Source organism: Carassius carassius, chromosome 36, assembly GCF_963082965.1.
Source record: "Carassius carassius chromosome 36, fCarCar2.1, whole genome shotgun sequence".
Taxonomy (NCBI): Eukaryota; Metazoa; Chordata; class Actinopteri; order Cypriniformes; family Cyprinidae; genus Carassius; species Carassius carassius.
Genome location: NC_081790.1, coordinates 26,941,611 through 26,968,562, shown reverse-complemented (window position 1 = coordinate 26,968,562; position 26,952 = coordinate 26,941,611). Strand labels below are relative to the sequence as shown.

The 26,952-nt window shown below is 37.8% G+C and overlaps 2 protein-coding genes across 2 annotated transcripts in view; both read right to left on the bottom strand.

Moving 5' to 3' along the window:
* The window catches only part of LOC132117501 (protein sprouty homolog 4-like), a 217,603-nt gene that overhangs the window by 97,262 nt on the left and 93,389 nt on the right, over positions 1-26,952 (bottom strand). The gene's annotated exons all lie outside the window — the stretch shown is intronic.
* gpr34l (G protein-coupled receptor 34 like) lies at positions 24,823-26,505 on the bottom strand. Its single transcript, XM_059525667.1, has 2 exons — positions 26,282-26,505; positions 24,823-26,148 (listed from the first exon to the last, which is right to left on the bottom strand). Exon 2 carries the CDS (start codon positions 26,067-26,069, stop codon positions 25,086-25,088), a length of 984 nt encoding a protein of 327 aa, XP_059381650.1. The 5' UTR covers positions 26,070-26,148; positions 26,282-26,505; the 3' UTR covers positions 24,823-25,085.

Here is a 26,952-nt window from a genome sequence, read left to right as displayed (position 1 = left end):
TGCCTACATGTCACAATGGATAGTCATCGCATGTATCAGAATTAGGCAATCTATTTGCTCGCACACAAGCAGCTCTGTTTCATCTCGGAGATGTAGCCTATTCTGTCTTTGCGCTTGCCAAATTCCGCCGTGCAAATAGCAAATCCATCATGGAACGAGCGCAACTGGCTCTTAAAGGGAATGGAAGATGAGACTCTGATTGGTTTATTGCACGTTACGCCCAAAAAACACCCATTACTCATTAAGAGAATAGGGACAATCCGTTTAGACCATGCGCCCGGGCGCGCCAACCGTTTATCCATCGTTAAAATAGCAAAAGTGGATTTGGACTCTCCCTGAGTGCACCTGCGCCGTGCGCTTTACACTTTGCGTTTACATCGTTAAAATAGGGCCCAATGACTTTAAATTATCTTTTGGGAGTAATTTCTCCAAATTTGATGTGCGATTAATTAGATTAATTAATCACCACATCATGTATTTAATTAGATTAAAAATGTTAATCGCTTACCAGCCCTAATAGGTACACAATAAGTGCATTGTATCAAATGATTAATTTAAATGTAAGTAAATAGTAGATAAGGCCACCTAATATAAAGTAGGACCAAAATTATTGCTTCGACTGCATTCATCAGGCACAACATTTAAATCCTATAAAACTTTTAAAAAAAATAACAGATCTCATATAAAAGCCTGTCCTCCAACAAAAACCATATAGGTCGTTTTGCAAGCACCTTATTAGGATCTATATTTTAGTTTTCTAGCGGGCGCAAAAATAATGACAGTTCCGTGTTGTGTCTGTCTCCATGAAATAACGTATAACTGTCATTACCAATCTAAAAGCGCGTTTATTTAAATGGAATGTGTGGACTTTTTACACCGATCTCACAGTAATACATATTTTACTAGATGGCTTATTCGCTCGAATGACCACACCTAACCCCATCCCTTAACCTACTCCTCGCAGTAATCATGCAAAATTATGATTTATAGAGCATATACTGTACATTTTATAAGCATGTGCATTCTCTGGGGTCAAACCCATAATCGTGATTACATATAGTCTTATAACACAATGCCCTACCAACTGAGCTACACAAAACCTGAATTACAGCACAAATAAAAGAGTACAAAACATTTGTAATAAACGCTCTGATGGGTAGTATTTCAGGGATTTGGACAAACAACCTATACGGGCATATTGGTTGGAGAACAGGTTGCATATAAAATGAATAAGAAATACAACCTAAAAAACACAACATCTTGCAAAGGTTTAGCCAGTCCTTTTTTGTTGGTCTTGTTTGTTGTGAGTTTTTGTATCCTGTTCAAGGAAAGTGACAGTTCACATTTCTAGTGAATCTCTGAAATGGTACACATGTGCCAGTACTATTTCACCTTAAAGACACTGTCTACATGCAGAGGTTTGGAATCCCACAGGACATTGGCCATTCTCCCCCTGAGCAGAACGTGGTTTCACTCCAACTTGCATACTCTTATGGCAGTTTGTGTACATGGCCGACGTGCAAAGCTAAATGCTTTCCCAAAAGAATGCAGTAGGAAAGACAACAAAGGCTTTTGAGAGTCAAGAAATGAAGATGTACATATAGAACTACTCTTTCTCGAAACTTTGTTCCTTAAAGTAGCTTTCTTCTTTTTAAGCCCATGTACTGTAGTTAACCAGAGGCACAATGAAGGGGGATGTAAGACAGAGAAAAGAAAGATCCAGTATAGAATCTTGAGGGAAAAACAGAGTTGTTGTTTTAGTGCTCCATCTTGCCTCAGTAAACTTTGAAAATGTTCCCAGTGGAGGAGATGCACTTATGGGGCTAGGAGTACAGAGATCTGTTGGGAAGATGGAAGCAGAGCACTGAGCTAGATCAGCCAAATGTGCCGGCCATTTCCTTGTTCCATTGTCAGCACTCCATAAAAAAAAAAAAAAAAAAAACATAAAATATTGAGAGGGTGCATTAACATGGGCCAGAAACTGATGGCTGCTTGGGTGAGGGGTAAAAAGAAAAAAAGGATGAAAACAGTCAAAAAGGGGGAAGATGCCATCTTGACTCGACTCTACTGGTTTCTATGAGCTGTGGACAGTTTTCTCTATCTTGAAAAGTGGAAGTCTGTCAGGTTTGGTACAGTATGTGAAAACAAGAAGAAATATTGGTGAATTATTTGTTTTAAGTGGTTATGTTGAAACGGATGGATGACTGATAAATATATGCTAACAAAATTTAGTTTTCTTTAAAGGGATATTCCACCCCAAAAAAAATTTTTTGTCATTAATCACTTAATCACAACCCCATGTCGTTCCAAACCTGTAAAAGCTTTGTTCCTCTTCGGAAGACAATGTAAGATATTTTGGATGAAAACATGGAGGCTTGTGGCTGTCCTATAGACTTCCAAGTAAATTACACTGTCAAGGTCCAGAAAAATATGAAAAGCATCGTCAGAATAGTCCATCTGCTATCAGTGGTTCAACCGTAATGCATTTCCTAAAACATTCCTTGATCAAACATAGAAGTCTTATGAATCAACACGCAGTTCTTTCTTATAGCCATTGCTGGCCATGTCCTAAACGACAATCTAAGAAAAGTGTACTGTAATATAAAGGAATTTTCTGTATTGATTTTTCACAGGTGTTTTAGACAAATTTTGAATTATGCTTTGCATCATATTGTGTTTTAGGGTTCAAAGAAATCTCCATACACTTAGCATATGATTACCTGGAAGAAAATAAAAATGTTTTTCTATTATTATTTTTTCTTACAATGAAGAATCTTTACATTCGTTTTTGGTATATGTCGAATATCCAGTCAGATGTCTGGTATACATTTCCTTGGTGTCCTTTAAGTTATGAATAGATTGGGAAAGTCACATGGGGGAATAAAATGCCTTGCTTGAGGCCAGAAAGCTTCCATAATACTTTTATTTATAGATGTGGAGCATGTGATGCAAATATTACAGTGAAACTTAATACCAGCAGAGGAATCCCTGTTGATAACTGCACTCAATACTTATATGGCTAATCTCTTATGTAAGATGCTAATCAAATTAGTGACCCACACATGCTCTTGTGACCACACTGAAAAATGACTTTGGAGCCATAAAATTATGGATTTGTATCTGTGAGAATCAATGTTTGGTGCCTACACAATCGGCCCTAAAGGTTACTCTATACTGTATCTTGCTATGTATACTATACATACAGTCTGTATACTACTGCACATCCTGTACGTGGATGTACTATATGTGTTAGGGATGTTACAATATATTTTTCACTACATGATTATATTTGCCATATTGCCATGGTTATCTATTTCAAGGAAAATTAAATGCACTCTCAGCTCCACTCACTCTCAGTGGACATTTACAAGAATTTACCAATCTCATTTTTCAAATTTTTTCAATTTTATTTTTCTTTTTAGATATTTTGAAGTTTGGATATTTTTGGTTTAAAAAAAATATTGAGTAAGAAATTAAGACTGAATTTTTTTCTTTTGAGATTCAGCATTCTAGCTTTTAGTGCATCTCATTTGGTTTTAAAGTATGTACCATTATTATTTTCTTAATGTCTAAGCTTTATTAGCCATTGTGTATCTATTGTCTAGATATCTGTATTGGTAGTTTTGAAAAATCCATATCCATCAAGCACTAGAGATTATAGACAATTTGTGCGTAAGCATAGGGTACTGTAAGCATTCAAGTAACTGATTTATCACTTGATGGTTACAGCTATTCCTGGCACAACATCATGCAATATATGTTAACAAAATATTGTGGCTTAACCATCTTAAATTATTTTAATGGTGGATGCACAAAATATAAAAGAGAGGATGGTATGACTGAAAATTGCATGCCTTTATGTTTGTCCCACATATCTCCAATGCACACATTACACGCATGCATAAATGCACATAGACACTCATATGTGCACACGAACAGGGTAGTTCTGTTCAGTCAGGGATGAATAGGAATGCATCTAATAAAATATTAAGACTTGGTGCTCTTTTATCTATATCATATGACCATTGCTGCACAAGTGAATCTATTTCTCTCTTTCTGTGTACCTGCCTCCCTCACACGCTTATTTACATTTTATTTTCAATTCACAAGTGACTCTCCAAAAAGATCTGCCATCGCTTCACGTGAAACATAATTACACTAAAGAAGACTAATGATTGGCTCAAATGCTTCCTAGTAATTCCATGGCAATTTCATTGTGTGATTCAAACAAACATGCGTTCCATTGTGGATTGCGTGAAGCCAGCCGGATGCCTTTGCTTTTATTTGACAAAGGAGTGGAAAATGGTTTCATTATATGTGCAGACACTGGCACAAATCTCCTTTAAAAACACTGCACTGTTTTTATTATTTTTGTTTTACACATTGCTCTGGCGTGTCACTCGTGTTTGTGACGTGCCACGACACAGCATAAAGAGAGTGAATATGGCTGGAATATAATCACAGCTAATGTCTCGGCTGGTTTCTCTAGAGAACATGAGATGTGAGCCATTTTGTTGACTGAGGCACACACGTCTTTGTCATCACTTGGCTCCAGCTCCTGCAGCTCTGGCAGCAGATGGTTGACTGTGTTTTCTTAATCAACACCACCCTCTATTGGCAAGAACGCTCCTACAGCAACTCGATTTCTAACCAGGAGACATTGATGTTTTTATGTAAGAAAGAAAGAAAGAATCATAATAACATATTAATTTAGCATAATATGTTAACTTTACAACACACTGATTTGATGATTAAGAGCACCTCCAAACTACAGCCAGCATGTGTCGCAGCAAATGTTTGTAGTTTGTAACTTTTACACACTGCTACACACAGTTACAATATTCAGACTCATCCAAATCATATGTCTGCTGCCATTCATTTCACCAAAAGATACAGAGAGGTATCCTCATTGATTATATAATAAAATAAATGTCCAGGTTTGAATGCATAGAAATAAATAGCAGTCCCTTATCTGGAGTACATTAAAACATTTACAATAAAATGGATCTCAATGAGCAAACTTATCATGTGTGTGTGTGTGTGTGTGTGTGTGTGTGTGTGTGTGTGTGTGTGTGTGTGTGTGTGTGTGTGTGTGTGTGTGTGTGTGTGTGTGTGTGTAAAAACAATTCATCAAGCAGGCCACTGTGTGGATCAGCTCTTACTTTTAGCTCAATTAAAAGAATGCAAACTTTAAATCGGCATTAAATGAAGTAGATATATTACACATGTTTTACTATAAGACTCTGGCCCGCATGACGTCATATTCTGACAATTGCAGTGTTCATCCAAAGTTTGCGTGTTCAAAGTCTAGTGTGACCGTGGCTTGGAGTCTCCTCGACTGTCCTCAGGCTCCCAAGGGGAATTTTTCATTTGATTTGTAAATTGCTCTTACATTATAAACATGATTATTGAATACATTAAACACAAACTGATGTTAGGGTTAGGTGTAGGGTTGGTGTAGGGCCATAGAATATACAGTTTGTACAGTATAAAAACCATTACGCCTATGGGATGTCCCCACTTTTCACAAAAACAAACGTGTGTGTGTGTGTGTGTGTGTGTGTGTGTGTGTTTTATTTTATTTTATTTTTTCAGTGACACTTGAAAAACCTTTATGTGTAACTTCAGGAAGGTGCACATGTGTTTTCACTGAACTAAGGATAACCTTGGAAGACTTCATTATTACCATAGCAACCAGGATGAAGAAATACTTGTTGTGCAATAAACTGTGTGGTCCATGTTTAATTTTGAACTTAAATAGGCTTTTCTTTTTTATTATTATGTCAAGATATGACAAGGTAAGCAACACTAAGGTCTCTGATTTTATTGAAATCTTTTAAAAGGTAATATGGTTTTTATAACAGTCCATCTCAGTCCAAATTATCTCAAAAGAGACATAAAAGTGTTTCTTTATTTTAGGTGAAAAGCAATATATTTCACCACAGTTACACATATATCTCTACTGTTGTTTCTTGAATGAGGCCCAATGTACAAATATGTAAATTTGTGGTAATGGGAGGCCATTCAGATTTCATATTATTACATGCTGAATACTTATGGAAAGTTGATTTAATAATATTTTCAGTTTGAAAGAGGGTAATTTATAATATAATAAATTTTGAGGGGTGAAGCAGCCTATTTAGTTGTCCACATGTATGTTGTCTTTGTATTTAATGGAGAGAGAGAAAATATGGAAGCGTAACTAACTTACTAAATAAATAAACAAATAAATAAATAGTTTAGCTGTTCCTGCACTGTACTCTAGAATCTGATCCAATCCTTGAATTTATTTCAAGATTACTAGCTGGTTTTGGGAACAGAACAAACAAAACTCCATTCAGTAGTCAACTATAGATACTAAGGTAATAAACTGTTATAGCAGCAAAAGGAGAAATTAGGGGTATTATGATTTCTGGGATCCAGTTATGAAATTGGAATTTACTTTATACAGTAAACAAAAAGACTTCTATTTAAAAATGAAGTCTGCTTGTTCTGTGTCTTTGGGTAAATGATTGGTGCATTAATGAAACAATGACAACCATATGCTCTTTATATCAGGAACTAATGTACTTTCATTGCAATATCTCAGGGTCCCAAATGAAAAAAAAGTGAAAAAATTGTGATTTTCAGTATTCCTCAGACGTATTTTTGTCTTTTTCTAAAGTTCATACCTCAGAAAGTCCTGCGATGCTTGCAAATCGATTTCTGATTCCAAACCATTATTAATTATGATACTGCATGCCGTTATGAATATAAAACTGTAATTAATGTGTAATGGAGATTCAGTGAGCCAATTTTAGATGTCATTTTGATTCATTGTGATTCAAGGAATCCAATGCAAATGTTTCAAGTGCCAAAGATACACCCAGAGGCTCATTAGTGCTTTTCATTTTTTTTTCTCCACGTTCACACAGTGAAAAAAAATTGTGACGAAAAGGCAGGGACACAGTTGTTTTTGCAGCTGACCTTACTGCAAATGCACTTGTAGGAGTTTCCTTTTCAGACACAAAATTTAAGGGAGGAATATATGAGTCATGCAAAGTGATTTAAAGAAGAAAATCATGGTTTGCATTTATGCTAATTTCCATAATGATTATTGATATTGATATTGATACTGGGTTTATTGCCCAATAATGTCTGTTCAACAATTTATTATTATCCCTTATTTAATTCTGTAAAATAGGCTTTTGTGTAAATGATTTATGAATCATTATGGAAATGTGCTGTGTGGTTCTGTGTTCTTTATTTGTGCATTGTCAATAGATAACACACAGAACTTTCCACTTGGGGTTGGGAGGCAAATTACAGCAGAAGGAACCATCATACCCCACTTGTAATATTTTACATTTTGTGCTATAAAACACACTATAAAATAAAGTACAACCCAAAATAGTATTTTCTACAAACCAGCTACATCAGAGAACTCCATCATATTTATTTTATTTTATTTATTTTATTTATTTATTATTTTTTTGTAAATAAGAAATATTATATTATTATTGATTGCAAAGTTACCTGTTGGATTGCATTCATTATTTAAATAACAAGTGCTTAAAATGAGATAAGATCATTTTGGAGAAATTAACAAAAATAAAAACACTGTACATATGACACACACACACACACACACATATAGATAGATAGATAGATAGATAGATAGATAGATAGATAGATAGATAGATAGATAGATAGATAGATAGATAGATAGATAGATAGATAGATAGATAGATAGATAGATAGATAGATAGATAGATAGATAGATAGGTCTCTCAGGTCCTTCAAGGTATCCTGAAGAGGTGAGTTGTCCAAGTCGCAATATCTAACTACTGGGGTGCCTCAGGGTTCAGTTCTTGGACCACTTCTCTTCTCTGTCTACATGGCATCGCTAGGTTCTGTCATTCAGAAATATGCCTTTTCATATCACTGCTATGCTGATGACGCTCAACTCTGTATGTAATGTTTATTTAACCACTAATATGTGACTGGGAATTTACATTTGATAAAAAAAGAAAAACCTGCACACCACTGATATATTTCTGACAACACTGCAGCTACTCAGTAAAGGTGACAGTTTGAGATTTACCGTTATTTGAACTTTTATAGATAATTATTTGTACCATTGTATTTATGTAGAAAATGGTTCAATTGGATTTGTTCACAAAAATAAAGCATGTGCAAAATGACAAAAAAACAAAAAGCTTTAATAAAGAAACTGTATAATTGAACTTTGTCTGAGGCTTAGAATTTCTTATTTCTTATGCCTTTCTTCTCACATAATAGTATCCTCTCAAATAAATAGTTCATGTCTGTCTGTCTATCTATCTATCTACACTCACCTAAAGGTTTATTAGGAACACCATACTAATACTGTGTTTGACCCCCTTTTGCTTTCAGAACTGCCTTAATTCTACATGGCATTGATTCAACAAGGTGCTGAAAGCATTCTTTAGAAATGTTGGCCCATATTGATAGGATAGCATCTTGCAGTTGATGGAGATTTGTGGGATGCACATCCAGGGCACGAAGCTCCAGTTCCACCACATCCCAAAGATGCTCTATTGGGTTGAGATCTGGTGACTGTATGGGCCATTTTAGTACAGTGAACTCATTTTCATGTTCAAGAAACCAATTTGAAATGATTCAAGCTTTGTGACATGGTGCATTATCCTGCTGGAAGTAGCCATCAGAGGATGGGTACATGGTGGTCATAAAGGGATGGTCATGGTCAAAAACAATGCTCAGGTGGGCCGTGGCATTTAAACATTGCCCAATTGGCACTAAGGGGCCTAAAGTGTGCCAAGAAAACATCCCCCACACCATTACACCACCACCACCAGCCTGCACAGTGGTAACAAGGCATGATGGATCCATGTTCTCATTCTGTTTACGCCAAATTCAGACTCTACCATCTGAATGTCTCAACAGAAATCGAGACTCATCAGAACAGGCAACATTTTTCCAGTCAAACTGTCCAATTTTGGTGAGCTCGTGCAAATTGTAGCCTCTTTTTCCTATTTGTAGTGGAGATGAGTGGTACCCGGTGGGGTCTTCTGCTGTTGTAGCCCATCCACCTCAAGGTTGTGCGTGTTGTGGCTTCACAAATGCTTTGCTGCATACCTTGGTTGTAACGAGTGGTTATTTCAGTCAAAGTTGCTCTTCTATCAGCTTGAATCAGTCGGCCCATTCTCCTCTGACCTCTAGCATCAACAAGACATTTTCGCCCACAGGACTGCCGCATACTGGATGTTTTTCCCTAGAACCCTAGAAAGGGTTGTGCGTGAAAATCCCAGTAACTGAGCAGATTGTGAAATACTCAGACCGGCCCGTCTGGCACCAACAACCATGCAACGCTCAAAATTGCTTAAATCACCTTTCTTTCCCATTCTGACATTCAGTTTGGAGTTCAGGAGATTGTCTTGACCAGGACCACACCCCTAAATGCATTGAAGCAACTGCCATGTGATTGGTTGATTAAATAATAACATTAATGAGAAATTGAACAGGTGTTCCTAATAATCCTTTAGGTGAGTAAGATATGTCTATTAGCAGCACAATAGATTGTATGTTCATGTTTATGTTATAATGACCCTCTCTGGGTTTATTGCCCAATAATGTCTAGTAAACAATTTATTATTATCCTGTATTTAATTCTATAAAATAGGCTTTTGTGTTATTAAAATGGACATTTGTGAGAAATCAGCAAAAGCTTTGCTATATAATAAGGCTAAGCCAAGGCTGGAGAACAGGTTTGTTCCCATTTGTGCTGATGATGTTTGGAATTCATTATTCACGAAGTTTGATTCCTGAGTGCTATCGGTAGGTCTTGCTCATTTACCCAGTTACCAGGACAACCACGCTGGCCCTAGTAACTATGCTGGTTTCCATGGGAACTATTGCAGACTATTCTCTTCATTGTCAGTGACAGGAATTAGAAAACAGGAGAAAATATTGCTCAAGTGCCATGCAATCTTATAGAAACCTGTGAGGAGAGTTTAGCTACACTATTTTGACCATTTTCCAAGCTCAAGCTCAGTGAAAAAAATCCATCTAGGGTGGCAGTTGAAGCAAGAAATATCAATTATAAATTTACATATCATTCATTCAAAAACATATAAATGAAAAAAAAAAATCATTCTTTAAGTATGGCCTTGTTTCATAGCTGTAGGTCACAATATATACGCCCAATGGTCGCCCAATAAAGCTGTTTCCATTTACATATTTTCTGGTGTCATACATAAACCAATCATAAATAGTTACTAAACACAAACAATTGATACTACATGTTAACCAGGAGTCACTCTCACTTTACTCCTTAAATCCTGATTTATAATCACAACCAGTGTTGGGGAAATTTACGTTTAAAAGTAATGCATTAAAATACTGCGTTAATTCCTAAAGAAGTGTCACGAACATCAGCTGGAGTGCCCATGAACTCCAGTAGAGGGCACTCCACTCAGGACTCTTGTATTTGGTGTCCATTTCCATTCCCTACTCCATTTCCCATAATCCCGTGCTTAGGGCTAATTACCACCAGGTGTTCCCCATTACCACTCCCCTATATAAACTGTGTTTGGACTTTCAATCTTTGCAAAGTCTTGTTTAGTTCTGTCTGGCATTTCCGAGCGTTTTCCCTGTGTTTGTTCCTTCCGTGTTTGATCTTGGATTGTGTATACCGACTGTGATTCTCTGCTGCCTGCCCCGACCCCTGCTTGTTTCTGCTGTTGATTTTGGATATCCCGTGACATACCTGACGCTGTTCTATGATCTCTGCCTGTTTGACCATTCATGAAAATAAACTACTGCATATGGATCCGAACGTCTCTGACTCCATGTTACAGAAGACTTTGCCAAACAAGGATCCAGTGTTTTTTTTTCTAAGGAACCTAGGCCAGGTATGGACCAAGCTGAGCAGCTGCTTGATTTGCGGCAAGGAAATTCTTCCACTGAGGATTATGTTACCCAGTTTTGTGAGCGGTCCTACCGGGTATCTTTTGGGGACATAATACTCAAGGACATGTTTTGTTTGTTGGTGGATTCAAAATTTACTGTAAGTGTTGTGGATGAGGAAAATTGCAGTCCTGCAGTATCTCCCATTCCAGAAACATTCCAAGACATGGCCGCCATTCCAGAGTCTCGTCATTCCAGAGTCTCGTCACAGCAGGGCCGCCATTCCAGAGTATGCTTTTGTCAGGCCTGTCAAGCCGACGCCACTGTACAAGATGGCCACCAGCCCAGCGCCACTGTAAAAGATGGCCACCAGCCCAGTGCCACTGCACAAGATGGCTGCCATTCCAGAGTCTGCTTTTGTCAGGCCTGCCAAACCGACTCCACTGCACAAGATGGCCACCAGCCCAGCGCCTCTGCACAAGATGACGTCTCAAAAGACCTTCCAGAGTGTCATCATACCACAACAGATCATCCAGAGCCTCGTCACATCTCAGATGATCATCCAGGGCCTCGTCAGGTCTCAGCTGAACTTCTAAAGGCTCGTCACATCTCAGCTGATCGTCCAGAGCCTCGTCGCATCCTGTCTGTTGCGCCCAGCAATGTTCTCTCAGTCTGTTGTATTGCTGTCAAGGAGACTGTGTGACAGTGTGTATGTCAATAATGTCAGCTCCCAAAAAGAAACTTATATCCTTGAAAAAAATCTCTGTCAAAATTCTGCAGGCTTCTTAGGAACTAATGAGAAAGCGTGCAACCAAATTTTTCATTTCATTTTACAGTAGCTCTTGGCCTCAGTAATCCATCTTTTTCTGTAAAAAGAAAAAGAAATAAAATGACATACGAAGATAGGGAAAGCTCCAATTATTGTGCATACGAATGTATCTTGTGACAGTTTAGAATGGCTTAGCTATTTTGGGAATGATATCATACCCACCGTCTTCATTAAGTGGCTGGCATTTAAATCAGTGGGCGCTAAAATGGATTGGCAACAGATGGTGAAAGGATATGGCTTAACACAGTTGCTTAGTAACACATCAGCCTCTGAAATGAGAGCCAATGGCTCGTTTGCATTTTTCAATGGAAGGTGAGAGTACAATTGGTTGCCATATTAATTTTCTGAGTTTAAACACAAAGTTGTGGTTGACAAGTGGTTGACAAGTGGTTGACATTCTGCACTGTGCAAGGTGACCAGCAGATTGCACCATACACAAAGAATTTCAAACGTTACTTTGCATGTCCATTTTACATCACAGGGTAGATATTTACATAACAAAATATATCATTTGAATGCAGAGAGTGCTTATTATACACAATGTAACGAAAAAAATAGTTACATTTTTATGGTTCTTCTGTTACTCTTATTACTGTACTATTTATTATTATGTAACATCAATAATTTAGTAAACATTTAGGCCAGCTTCTAGCATTAATTATTAAACACTGGTTTATATAGCACAGGTTTTTATTCAAATTTTGCCCATTTTTTAAACAGTTTCCTTTAGCAAGGATGGGAGCATTCTAGAAATATATGTACCAATCTGGGATATTTTGAAATGTTCTAATACTTTCTGGAACATTCCAGAACATTGTGGGACTAGTCATATTTTTTTATGTATGAGTAATAACAGATTAGCATAGTATAAGTTGTCAACATAATATTAATGTTACACAAAAAGTAATGTGATTTTCATATTCAACATTACAAACCTCATAAAGAAACATAAAAGTGGAACAAAACATTTATAAAAGTTTTTCACTCTTATTAAACAGCCTGAATAAACAATAAACCCTTTTACTATTTAATGAAGTAAATTGTTATATCAGTTTGTCTGCCATGTTGCCTGAATCCAGTAAAGCATGTAGTATAACACAAGTCAAGCAGAGAGCCATGCACAGAACCTGTTTGGTGCTGTTCCCAAGCCAGGATGTCATCATTAAAAGTCACCATGTGGTGCTGCAGCAAAGTGTTTCTTATCTAAATTAGAAAACCATGTTTTCTTTCCTTTTTTTTTTTTTTTAAGTAGACGTTGTGAGTAATTGGCGTGTAATATAAGCTGAAGTAAAAGTTTTGCCATGCAGGGTAAGGTTTTTTGTCATACAGTGGAATTCTTTGTTACATCGTAATGTCATCCATTAAACTGAATTACAGAATCACAATACAGATAACAATTGTTGCATCTTTTTTAATATTTTAAATTAATTAGGAATGTTTAGCACTGACAAATGTGTTAAACATTTTAGATGACGAACAGAGAACTTCGAGAGAACCAACAAGTTAATGTGGGCCCAGTAGCTATAGTGGCACTCTTAGAAAGGAGAGCAGAAATGTATTGAGGATAGGGCTGTGAATCTTTGGGTAGGCAGCGATTCGTTTCTATTCACGATTCATAGGTTTTCGATTCGATTAAAGAACATTTTTTGCAAATTTAGAACGATTCAATTCAATTCGATTCACAATTAAATTCAATTCGACTCGATTATAACGATTCGATTCTGCGTTCTTTAAGTGCATTCACAGGATTATTTCAATGCTTCCCCTAAATTCTTTAAATGCTTAGTCAGGGGGCAAATTACACAGCAGCCTTAAAAAAAAAAAAAAAAAAAAACTTTTGTCCATTGTTAAACGCTACTTTAATGGTGCTATGGCATGACATGGCATAAGTAAAAATGTATGTAAGCCAAGATTTAAAAAAAGAGCTTTAAAAGTATTATGTATCAACTAACATTTTGTCACACCAGGGGCGTAGCCATCATTTCTGAATTGAAAAATGTCAAATAAAATCATTTTATGTATGTAGCCCATGTATTCTCATAATTTGTTTTTAAATGAATTCTCTTCTTTTTTTATTACTTTTAATTTGCTGTAAGAAATCAAATACACTGCTCAACAATAATATTTTTTAATCGATAATTTTTTCCTAATTGCAATTTTATGATTGTTTTATATAGGCAACTACATTTATCTATTATTTTAATTTTCTGCACAGAAAATATACTTTATAGTTTCTGTACTGTAATAAATGATATGTCAATTAGCACTGCATCATTCATAAATTTTATTTATTGTGTTTTTTTTTCTTAATGTTTCATCAGTTCATTCTGCTTTTATTCAGTTTAGCTGCAGATATAGCCTGGCACTTCTATGAGAGCGAGATAACTTCTCTTTCAGTGTGTAAACTTCTTTATCTCATTTATACAGAATAAAATGGTATAGTAGCTGTTGTAACTTTTCCTATCCATCATCGAATGATTCTGAGAGAAAATGTGCTCGATGTCTGTTTCTGTAGCAACAAACGCTACTTTCATGCATCTGATTATCAGATAAACCTTGCGCTTTTGTTAATGATGTGGTTATTTTAAGTGTTTCCCTCATATTTTTGGTTCATCAGCATTTATCATTCACAGGAATTGTAGATATGATTTAGACACTTTCTGCTCCGTCCATGCAATAAATACGCAGCTTTCGACTGCTCAGGTAATGTCGTCAGTATGCAGGGAGCTATTAACAAACTACAGAAAAGTAAAACTACTTCACTTTAGTATTACGGGCCATGAGTTCTATAGATCGCAGGTCTGCTGCGTCAGAGAGGAACGGAGCGCGAGCGCAATCCTGTGATATTCACAGGTGCTAAACAGTGGAGCGCGTGAAGGACAGATTAGAGGCACGATTCACAAACACTCTTCAAGGTCTTCATTAATTTTGCGTGTAGTAATTTAATGTGTATATATTTTGAAAGCACTGAATCACTATAGAAATCGCGATTCATTCGATTCTTAGTGTTTTAAATTGATTACTGTCCGAGATCGGCGATTCACGATTCAAAAATCATGTTTCAAGATCGATGCATATGAATCGTCAGGGTTTGTAATCGATGCATCGAGAAAACGAGTTTATCGTTACACCCCTAATTGAGGATCTACTGTCAGAATAATAGTTGCCTTTCAATCGGTCACTCTCTAAGTGACATTGTTGACCAACGTATTTGGGATAGACCAATCTACTTTGAGTGTAAACTAAATAAGCCAATGCACAAAGGCATGCAATTATTGCCGCTGCTCACAGCGTGAGTATAATAATGCAGCAGGTGCAATGCATACTAGCTTTTCGCTTCAGAGCCAAGTGACAACATCGTTCTGCTCCATCAAAGTGTCTTCAGTGAGCTACTACTTGTCCTCTTAATCCTATCACTTCTCACCTCCTTCAAGCAATTCCTTCTTCAGTCATACCTTCACTTACTCACATTATCAACACCTCTCTTCACTCTGGTACATTTCCCTCAGCATTTAAGCAGGCTCGGGTAAGCCCACTGCTTAAGAAACCATCTCTAAATACAGCACTTCTAGAAAACTACAGATCCCTTCTTCTATTCATCGCAAAGACACTTGAGTGAGTTGTGTTCAACCAACTCTCTATGTTTCTTGTACAGAACAACCTCCTGTACAGCAACCAATCTGGCTTCAGAAGCGGCCACTCAACTAAGACTGCCCTGCTCTCGGTTACTGAAGCCCTGCAACTGTCAAGAGCAGCTTTAAAATCCTCAGTACTCATCTTACTGGATCTGTCTGCTGCTGTTGATACAGTTAATCACCAGATTCTACTGTCCACCATAAAAAAGATGGGCATCTCTGTAACCGCACTCCTGTGGTTCAAGTCCTACCTCTCAGATAGATCCTTCAGGGTGTCTTGGAGGGGTGAAGTTTCTAAGTCACTACTTCTTGCTACTGGGGTTCCTCAAGGCTCAGTGCTTGGACCACTTCTCTTCTCCATCTACATGACATCATTATGATCTGTCATTCAGAAGCATGGCTTTTCCTATCACTGCTATGCTAATGACAATCAACTCTACTTCTCATTCCAACCAGATAATCCGATGGTAGCTGTTCACATTGCAGCCTGTCTGAGTGACATTTCTAGCTGGATGAATGACCATCGCCTTCAACTCAATCTTGCTAACACAGAACTGCTGGTGGTTCCAGCTAACCCGTCATTTCATTACAACTACTCTATACAGCTGGGTTCGTCAACCATAACTCATTCCAGGACAGCCAGAAATCTAGGAGTTGATCATCAGTTAAGCTTCACAGACCATATTGCTACATTGAACCGGTCCTGCAGATTTGCCTTATACAACATTAGGAAGACTAGACCCTTCCTGTCAGAGCAAGCCACCCAACTTCTTGTCCAAGCTCTTGTTCTTTCCAGGCTGGACTATTACCCTACAACTGATACAAAATGCAGCAGCGAGGGTTGTCTTCAATGAGCCAAAAAAGCTCACGTTACTCCTCTCCTTATCAGGTTACACTGGCTACCAGTAGCCGTTCACATCAAATTCAAGGTACTGATGCTTGCCTACACGATGACCACTGGTATGGCACCAATATACCTAAACTCACTAGTTCAAACTTATGCACCCTCCAGAAACTTGCATTCTGCAAGGGAACGATGCCTTGTGGTGCCATACCAAAGAGGTTCAAAATCATTCTCTCAGACCCTTTCCTGGACTGTGCCCAGCTGGTGGAATGACCTCCCAATCTCAATTCGAACAGCTGAGTCTTTACTCATTTTCAAAAAACATCTAAAAACTCATCTTTTTCTTCAGCACTTGAATAAATAATACTAGCACTTACCTTTTCTTGTCAGCCTATTCTTAAAAAAAAAAAACCTAGCTACGGATTATTTGCTAGCTTAACTGAGACTTGTCATGGCACTTGTTTACTGTTGTTGTTCTCTCGTTGGTCTGATTTCTTCTATTGTTCTAATTTGTAAGTCGCTTTGGATAAAAGCGTCTGCTAAATGATTAAATGTAAATGTAAGCTACGAGTTCAACGTGCTCTTGGAAGCTTTTGGTGTTGACAGTGGTGGTTGTCCCTTCATCGAGTGGGTTGTGCACTTCAGGTTGCAATACCCCCTTTTGTGCTGCAACAGGCCATTCCCCTGTGCGCCTCAGCACATAAAAGAGAATTTCCCTAAAAGAGCAATTTCTCTAATAGAGCAATTAATGGCTGCGTCTGTGTAAAGACGACAGATCGTTTTTTTAAAGATTCCATTTCACCCGTTCACTCCTGGATGTGGTCGTTACCTGGAACTGGGTGATGGTCATGATCGCTGCCTCACGTGTCTGGGCAAACACGCTGAGGCGGCGTTCGTGGATGAGTCTTATTCCCATTGCGGGAAGATGATCGTTTCTAAGTTCAAGGCACCCGGAGGAGGGCCGGGTGAGGAATCTGGAAATCTCAATGAGAGAGTGTTTTCTTTCTATCTCTGGTCCCACTCATAACCCTCTCCTGCCCACTCACAAGGTGCCCGAGTTGGTTCCCTTTGTTCCATATAGCTGCCCCACTGCGGGTACGGCTGTGGTTCTGCTAAACGGTTTCTGGGCGCCTGGTAATCACTACCCATCACGTCATGCTGGCTTCTGCGATTCAGTTTACCCAGCATCCCCACCAAGTTTAGCAATATCAGCTTCACAACAGTGGAAGCGGCCAATGCCCCTGTCCCAGTCCTACTGGCAAAGAATGTGATAGAGCCAGTCCCTCCAGCCGATATGAGGTCGGGTTTTACAGCCCTTACTTCATTGTACCCAAGAAAGGCTGTAGGATATGGCCAATCTTGGATCTGCTAGTTTTGAAATGAGCCCTTCATTGGCAATCATTCAAGATATTGATGCAGAAACGCATCTTCAGGTGCATCCGTCCCCGAGATTGGTTTGCAGCAATCGGCCTGAAGAACGCGTAGTTTCATGTGTCGATCCTTCCACAGACCATTTCTGCAGTTTGTGTTCGAAGGATGGGCATATCAGTACAAGGTCATGCCCTTCGGGCTGTCTCTGTCTCCCCATGTCTTTGGAGGTGGCTCTTGTTCCCCTCAGAGAGCAAGGTGTTCGCATCCTCAACTATCAAGATGATTGGCTTTCTCGGGATCAGTTGGGCAAGCACAGGGACCTGGTGTTCCAGCACCTCAGCCTGTTGGGCCTTTGGGTCAACTGGGAAAAAATCAAACTCTCCCTGACACAGAGGATCTCTTTTCTGCACCTGCTGCCTTATTTTACTTACACTGTGATCAGATACAGCTGGATGCATGGAGCCGTCTTTGGGCATCTTGGGCAAGCAAGTGCAGATCCTATCTCTTTGGAAACATCAAATTCTACAAAACAATTCACCAAACTTTCGATTAAATTTCATATTTGAATTCACCAATGAAATATGATAACAACTGTATCATAAATGTTGTTTCTATTGCTCAAATAGCATTAAAAAAGCTTTATTTTTTCAGGCTATGCCAGCCAATATGTATGCACAGCCCACATCTCAGAATGTTGATTTGTGTCTTTCTTTCTTCAGTCAAAAAGAAATAAGGGTTTTTCAGAAAAACATTCCAGGATTTTTCTCCATATAGTGAACTTCAATGTCGACCAACGTGTTGAAAGTCCAAATTGCAGTTTCAATGCATCTTCAAAGGGCTCTATGTGATCTCAGCCGAGGAATAAGGGTCTTATCTAGCGAAATGATCAGTCATTTTCTGAGAAAGATAAAAAACTTATATACTTTTTAACCACAGATGCTCATAATGCACTAGCTCAACATCATGCATTATGTAATCACACACATATCTACCAACCCAGTGTTTATAAAATGAATGTGCAAAGAAAGTTAAATGCCCTTTACTGAAAACAATGATTTTGGATGATTGTGAAGTTGGAGGAGAAAGCGAGAGGGGTTTTTTCACCCTATCCTATCCTTTTGAACCAGAGTACACAGATGAAAAACTAACCACGCGTGACTTTTTCATCGTGATTATGCATGAAGACATGCATGCACATTGCCGAGGTAGTGTAAGACAACCATTTGTGGTTAAATAGTATATACATTTTATTTATTTATTTTTAAGAAAATGACAGATCGTTTTGCAAGATAAGACCCTTATTCCTCAGCTGGAATCGTGTAGAGACCTTTGAAGCTCCATTGAAATGGTGCAATTTGAATCTTCAACCCGTTGCCCACCACTTAAGTCTATTATATGGAGGAAACTCCTGGAATGTTTTCATAAAAAATATATGTATAAAAAAAAAATAGGGACTGAAGAATGAAAGACATGAACATCTTGGGTGACATGGGGTTGAGTAATTTATCAGGAAATTATTATTCTGAAAGCTAACTACTTCTAAGTCATCTTCTAAGTACACTAAGTCATCATTTACTCACCCTTGTGTTGGTCTAATGCCCTATGTCCTTCTTTCTTTTTCAGACCACAAAAGGAGATTTAGAAAAAATGTCCTACACATGCTTGTCCATATAATGGCAGTTAAAAAAAGATACAAAAGTATCACAGAATGGTCCCATACAACACATGCATATATACCAAATGCTTGAGGGGTATACAATAGGGGTTGGTGAGGAACAAACTGAAATGTAAAGGGCATATTGCAGGTTAGAGACCCCAGTGAGTCAAATAATGTAGGAACTAGATTTTATTTAAAATATACTTACAAATATGCTATTGATGCTTTTGGAGTCATTTTTGTCATAAAAAATGTAACTTCTGCATCTGAAAAACACCAAACCACAAGTGACATAACGAGAGGGAGAGCGTTCAATTTAAACAATAGGAAAAAAATGGATTGCAATGACAGTTCAGATGCTGAGGAAATTGCATACATGTCCTTGCGGGGCCCATGCACCAAACCTAAACAGGCCATGTGCAGGCTTGCCCATGGGGAGGCCCACAGCTTTGGACTCACCGCAGGCTCTCTGTGAGCAGCCTACACGATTGGGACTGCCCACAGTAATCAGTCACGGAATCGTGTCACCAGCAGTGCAGAGCTTGCTCAAGAATGGCAGCAGGTTGGTGTGAGAGCATCTGCATGCAGAGAGAGGCCAAGACTTGGCCTGGTGTCGAGAAGGGCAGCAAAAAAGCCACTTCTCTCAAAGAAAAATGTCGAGGACAGACTGAAATTCTGCAGGAAGTACAAGGAATAGACAGCAGAAACTGGTGCAAAGTTATTTTCTCTAATGAAGCTCCCATCTGACTGTTTGGGACATCTGTCAAATCGATTGTCCGGAGAAGAAAAGGTGAATGCTACCATAAGTCCTGTGTTGTGCCAATAGTGAAGCATTCTGGGACCATCCATGTGTGGGGTTGCTTTTCAACCAAGGGAGTGAGCTCTCAAAATATCCCAGAAACACTGCCATGAATAAAGAATGGTATCTAAATGTCCTGCAAGAGCAACTTCTTCCAATGATCCATGAGCAATTTGATGATGATCCCTGCATTTTCTAGCATGATGGAGCATCATGTCCAAACACAACAATGATAAAGAAGTGGCTCAAAGATCATTACATAGAAATTTTGGATCCATGGCCAGGCAACTCCCTGGATCTCAATCCCAAAGAGAACCTGTTGTCAGTCCTCGAAAGGCGAGTGATCAGATACAAATTGTGATCAGCTGATAAGGCAAGAATGGATCGCCATCAGAAGCTAATATCCAACATGCCAGAAAGAATTACAGAGGTTATGAAGAACAAGGGTAAACACTGTAAATATTGACTCATTATATTTTTTGCCAACAAAAGCCTTTAAAACTTATTATATACTTATCATTGTTTTATTGTTTTCACAGTATAAACGTGGAAAATAATCTACAAATACTGAAGCAGCAAACTTAGCAAAACACAAAATCTATGTCACTGTCAAAACTTTTGGCCATGACTGTCCACTTCATATACCATAATGACAAATCAAAAACAGAATTGTCACAACTTTGTAAACTTATTAAAAATAAAAAATGAAATATCTAGGGGTGACCCCGAATAGTGGACGATTCACTGCTTCGTTGTTATGATCATGCAATTTTGGCTATATGGGGGTGATCAAATGTCTGATTTCACATAGAACTACTAGTGTTCTCACAATATGTTAATATCCAGCCTATTAAATAATAAAAATCTAAAAACAATAAAGAAGCTTCAAATAAATATTTTATCGTGCGTGAATAAATCCAATCACCCCTATAGATTTACATTTCACTTTCCATAATCCGTGACTGACAGAGGAGCATCTTGGCGGCAGGGATTTAAAACTTTAACAAGACTCAAACTGACACAGACAGGGTGAAAGATTGGATTTTTTCTATCAGGTAGGGTAAAAGTGGATTTCAAAACATTTCAGCTTGTTTATATATATTGTGAATATATTATTTATGTTGTATAAGATGCATTTGGTTGAGTTGCACTGCAGTAAAGAGCTTCATTGTATGGTGATTATCTCTTTAGCGCACAGCGTGAACAGGACAAGCAAATGTCAAGTGTGTTTTCATATGTCTTCAATGAGGAGAGGATTGTGTCTTGCCATACCGCCTTAAAGCCCAGATTGGTGAAGTGTTGCAGTGATGTTTGTCCTTCTGTAGGTTTCTCCTATCTCCACATTTGATCATGGAGCTCAACTAGAGTTACCATCAGGTTCTTGGTCACCACTCTAACCAAAGCCCTTCTCCATCAATTGCTCAGTTTGGCCAGGAAGCCAAGAAGAGTCCTGATTGTTTCAGACTTCTTGCATTAAGGGTAACGGAGATATGTCGGGTGGTTCGTTGCCTCCTTCATGCATTAAAATTATTTAATGCACAGTTGGCCATAGATTACATAAATGACAATAGAAATGTTTTGTATTGTTAAAGTTAACAGTTGGTTTATTTATTTTGGAAAATGTAGCAAGAGGTTGAAAAATCTGAAAATTACATTGATAATAAACTACACGATATAACACGAGACACAATTAAACTGCTTAGTTCAATCTCAAGCATTACTGTCATGTTGGTCAATACAAAGTGTACTGGGACTTCATTGCTTTCACAAATCATGAGGAAGTCGAACCACCCATGGAGGTAGTCTGACTATGATTCGCTTTTGTGTACTTAGGGGTGTCTGAGGTCACTTGGTTTATTCAAATAGCCTATATGAGCTATACCACTAGGTGCAAAAAAACCACCCTTAAATGCATCAGCATAACACATAAGAACGAATGAGTTATATGCTTATATTGTCTACACCACTTCTTTTTTTGTCAGACAGCTTATATATCTGCTGCTGCAGTCTCATTTTAGTCAGCCTGTATGAAGAGTGGAATGTGGCTAACACATGTACAGAATCTCTCACCACAAACATGTGTTACACTCATAATGCAACAGCACCCATGTCAACCACATGCGATCTATTGCAATAAGGTAAATCCATAACATTTACAAAAGTCTTTTCTTTTTACTTTTTTTTTCTTGTTTCACAACTATCATAAATACAGGTCATTCTCAGTTAAATAAAGTCATGAAGGAAATCTAAAAAGTCTACCCAATGTACAATCCGTTCTGGGTCACAGACAGCATAGAAAATGTCATGCTAAATGCAGATTGTATATATAGAGCAAGTGAGAGAGAATTAAACTACAAAGCAAACATATAAGTGCATTGTTCAGATGAAACAATGTGAAAAAAAAAGTTTTTTGTGTCGTGGCTGCACTACCACCTCAGGTCATCAGTCAATGATGGGTAGGAAAATGTAGATGGTAGTGATAATGCACCAATTATAACAATGAATAATGAGCTTCACAACATGGAAGACAGTTGGGGAACACAAAGGGGAAGCTAACATGACAACAGATTACGGACTTTCAAAGCACAGGTACACAGGTATTGATATATAGCAGTTAATACACAAACAGCCTATGGCAAAAAGCTAGCAAACAGCAGATGGCCCTGGCTACACCACTGATTCAAGGAGGTTGCTGTCCTGGCACCAGTCCTCCAGACCTTAGATCCCCTCTAGGTAGGCCAGTGTAGGTCAAAATTGACAATAGTGGTGGAGTTAGAAGTGGCCATGCAGTCATAAGTGTACAATGAGTAGAGCAGGGGGCTGCCCACCCTTACTGCTTGTGGTCTGTTAGTCCGGAAGACAGACATAGGTTTCTCACATCCAGATGGTTCAGGGCCGTGTGCAGAAAGGTGTGTGATGGCATAGGCAAACTGTAATTAATCCAGGGATGTTTCTGACCAATCACAAATGTAATGAAGTTTCTGACCAATCTTTCTAAGCATTTCATTACAAGTGATGTCAGTGCTATGGGCATATTTTATTATTATTTTTTTTTTATGAATATCCAGTAAACATCATAAAACATGATTATGAGTGCTTTCAGAGTGTTGGCAGTATATTTTGTAGCTTATAACATGAAAAACAAATGAGAAATGAAGATTTTGTCATTGTTATTTTTATGTTGTACTTATTTTTAATTATTATATTATTAATATCATATAATGTAATTCAGAAAAGGACGCAAATAAATCCACTAAAAAAGTGTGAGCACCTCAGGTTTACTGCTGCTTAACTTTTGATGATCATAACTGGTTATGGTGCAAGGTCTATGCAACTAGGTCATAAGTGCAAAGGTAGTGGTGACCTTTCACTTCATTTAACTAAATCTCAATCATAAGAAGCACTTTTCAATCTAAGAAAAAAAAATTGTGTTAAACAAAAAAAATTATTCATCCTCTACTCACCCACACTCCATGTTGCACTAAACCTTCTGAAATACAAAAGGAATACACAAAGTGTATGTGTGTGTGTGTGTGTGCGCACGTATACATAAGGATGTATTAAATGCAAAATGGTGTGCAAGTGGAAAATGATCTATACTTGAAACTCAAGTCACAAACAGGATCCTGCAAGTCACCCACAATCTGCAGAAAAAACTCAGTTCATCGATGCTCTCTCCAATCTGTTAATCAGAATCGAATGACAACATCAAACCCACACAGCAGCTTTGAGCATCATGTCAAGCTCCCTAAACCTATCTAAGAAATCAGCTGAAAACTGCAGTTTTTGCAACAAACAATGCAAAATTTATTTAAATCATTCTTTTGCATTTTATTACCATGAATTGTTACAGTAATGGCTTTAGCCAAATTACAGGCATGTATAAATATGTACATACACTGTTTATAAAGAACATGAAGAAAGGCATGCAAACAGTAATGCATTTTATAACAGAAAAAATATACACATTATTATATTATTTGTATTTTTTAGGTTACTAATGCATCTCATTCAGCTTTCAGTTACTTGTCAACAAAATCAAATCAAACATTCAACCAAATTCTTAAAAAAAAAAAAGTTTAAATTGTTTAAATAATTAAATAATAAAAAGTGCAAATGTATGTGTGTGTGTGTGTGTGTGTGTGTATATATATATATATATATATATATATTGTGTATATATAATTATTATTATTATTTATTTTTTTGAACAACATTTAGTATTTTCCCACGTTACACTCATAATTAGAGAAAAGTACATGTACAAAATCTACCACCACAAACATGGGTTACACTCATAGCACAACAACCCCCATGTCAACCACATGAGATCTATTACAATAGGGGAAATCCATAACATTTACAGTCTTTTTTTTCACATATTATAACTATCATAAATATAGGTCATTCTCTCAGTTAAATAAAGCCATGAAGAAAATGTAAAAAGTCTATCCACAAATGTACACTCAGAGCACTGTAGCTCAGTGGTTCTCAACTGGTTGGCTGCATGTCAGATCTGGGTCACAGACACCAAAGGAAAACGAAATAAGAAAATACAATGCTAAGTGCAAACAGTGTGTGTGTGTGTGTGTGTGTGTGTGTGTGTGTGTGTGTGTGTGTGCGTGCGTGCGTGTGTGTGTGTGTGTGTGTGTGTGTTTGTGTGTGTGTGAGTGTGTGAGTGTGTAAATACATAAACACAGATAAATATAAATATATATGAACAATTTTAAACTTATTATACATATATAGTGAAATTATCAAAAGTATGAAATATCAAAAATCTTATCAACAATGTTAGAACCGTCATAAACACACACATATGCCTTACATGTTTATACAAATAATGTATAAACATTTTTTACGGTCATATATTGGCTGTAGAACTGAATTGCCTCCTTGGGGACTAATAAAGCTATCTGAATCTGAATATTATATTAAGTCATGTGTACCCAAGCTGTGACCAATAGTAAACATAATTTAAAACTAAATGTTTTAAATTTGTTGAATAAAAAAAAAAGTGATTAATCTAGACAAGTCACAATTGAAAAAGTCATCCTTTAATGCTAAATTTCAGTGAGTGAGCGGTTTATGCTGATTCTCCTTCTGTTTAAAGCATACATGTTTTTAAACTTGCCCTGAATGGCACACAGTATTGTTTTCCTGTATGCACTGGATAAGAAGTAATAGATAATTGGGTCTAGGCAGCTATTTAGAGCAGACAATAGCAAAGTACTCTCATTTAAGATGTGCAACAATTGTTGGCTATGAAGATCTCCGATCACGTTCAGCTGAGCCAGAACGTATGGTATTCGTACTGCATGGTACGGCAAGAAACACAATGTAAAAATGGCTGGCACTAAGAAAGTCTTTATGATGACCCTCTTTTTGCGACTTTGTGCCTTAGGGTCACCATTACCCATGGTCATAGTCTTGAGTTTCTTAGTGATCTTCACATAAAAACAAAGAAAGGCTACATAAAAAACAAGGAAGAGAACCACTGTTGTCAGGTTTATGGTCCCACCGACAGGTCCCTTGCTGTGGAAGTGGAAGCAGACCTTGTCACAGGGATTTTTTTGACTGTTGCTTGAAAAAAAGGGAATCATTCCAGAAATGAGGATCACCCAGATGGTGTAGCTTGCCGTGTGGCTCCACTTTGTCTTTTGGATTCGAAAGACCCAAACAGGCTTGATGATTTTCAAATAGCGATCTAGACTGATGAGGCTGAGGAACAGGATGCTGGAATACATGTTAATGTAGAAAAAGATGCCCACCACCTTGCACAAGTAGAAGGGACCTTCTTTGTTGTGGTAGTAAACTCGCAGGGGCAAACACATGACCAGGAGTGTGTCTGCCAGGGCAAGGTGTCGCATGTACACAGCCATGGAAGAGTCTGCATGCCGCCGAAGGAAAAATATGTAGAGGGTGACGGTGTTACAGAGCAGACCAATGCAACAGATGAAAATGTAGCCAATGGGCAAGACGGGCCACAAAAAGCCATCATGAATCTGACAGGAGTCATTGGTGGTTAAATTGCCTTCCTGCAACATTGTGACAGCCAAAACAATTGGTGTACACTTGCTGACCACTGCTCCTCAAAATCTTGACATACAGTGATTTTTGGTTGTCCTAATGGGGCATGGGAGGACAAAGTCAAAAAATGGTCTATATGATGACAGGTTCTCCCTTGATCTATTTTTAAAACTTGTTAAATTGCTTTTGAATAAATTCTAAGACCCCAAGAAAAGAATAGCACTCTTACCTGTTTGGCTGGTTTGCTTGTGCTTGAGCAATTGACTAGATACATGACTGTTCAGAAACTCCAGTACCTATACAGGAAACTCTGCTCGCATGTGACGTTGGATCCTGGTTGCTGAGGTTGACATAACTGCTAACCTCAGTAGAAAAGCAGAGGAGAGCCAGATAAATCGAGCAAAACTCGCTTCCATTCTCAGAGCACAGGACATATCCGGTTGCCTAAAATTATAACTGGGTTTTTACCCCGAACAAAACAGGCAGGAGGCTTGAGGAACATATACTTTAGAGCATAGGTCATCCACCCCACCCCTGGAGACCCACTTAGTTTGGAACTAAACTCTTCAAGACCGTGGGTCTCCAGGATTATGGTAGAAGACCTCTTTTTTAAAGCTCTTTGACCTAAACAACCTTACATATACCTTACAATACCAAAACATAAATATCCATTTCCCCATAAAAATTGCCTTTCAGTGACTTCATCTACTGTCATGTGCTCTGTAACAAAATGTCCAATATATTTCAATTTAACACAAACACTATGATCCTTATTAGACAATATAAAGCCAGAAAGTTTTAACATTCTCTTTAGGCCTTCAGATCATAAAAACATTCTTACTAGCATTTGATATAATACCATGTTCAAAGCCATGTGCAGAACTGATGAGTTACATTTAC

Bases quoted from the DNA above. Each gene is read 5' to 3' on its own strand.
- gpr34l (XM_059525667.1), bottom strand. From the start codon at position 26,069: ATGTTGCAGGAAGGCAATTTAACCACCAATGACTCCTGTCAGATTCAT.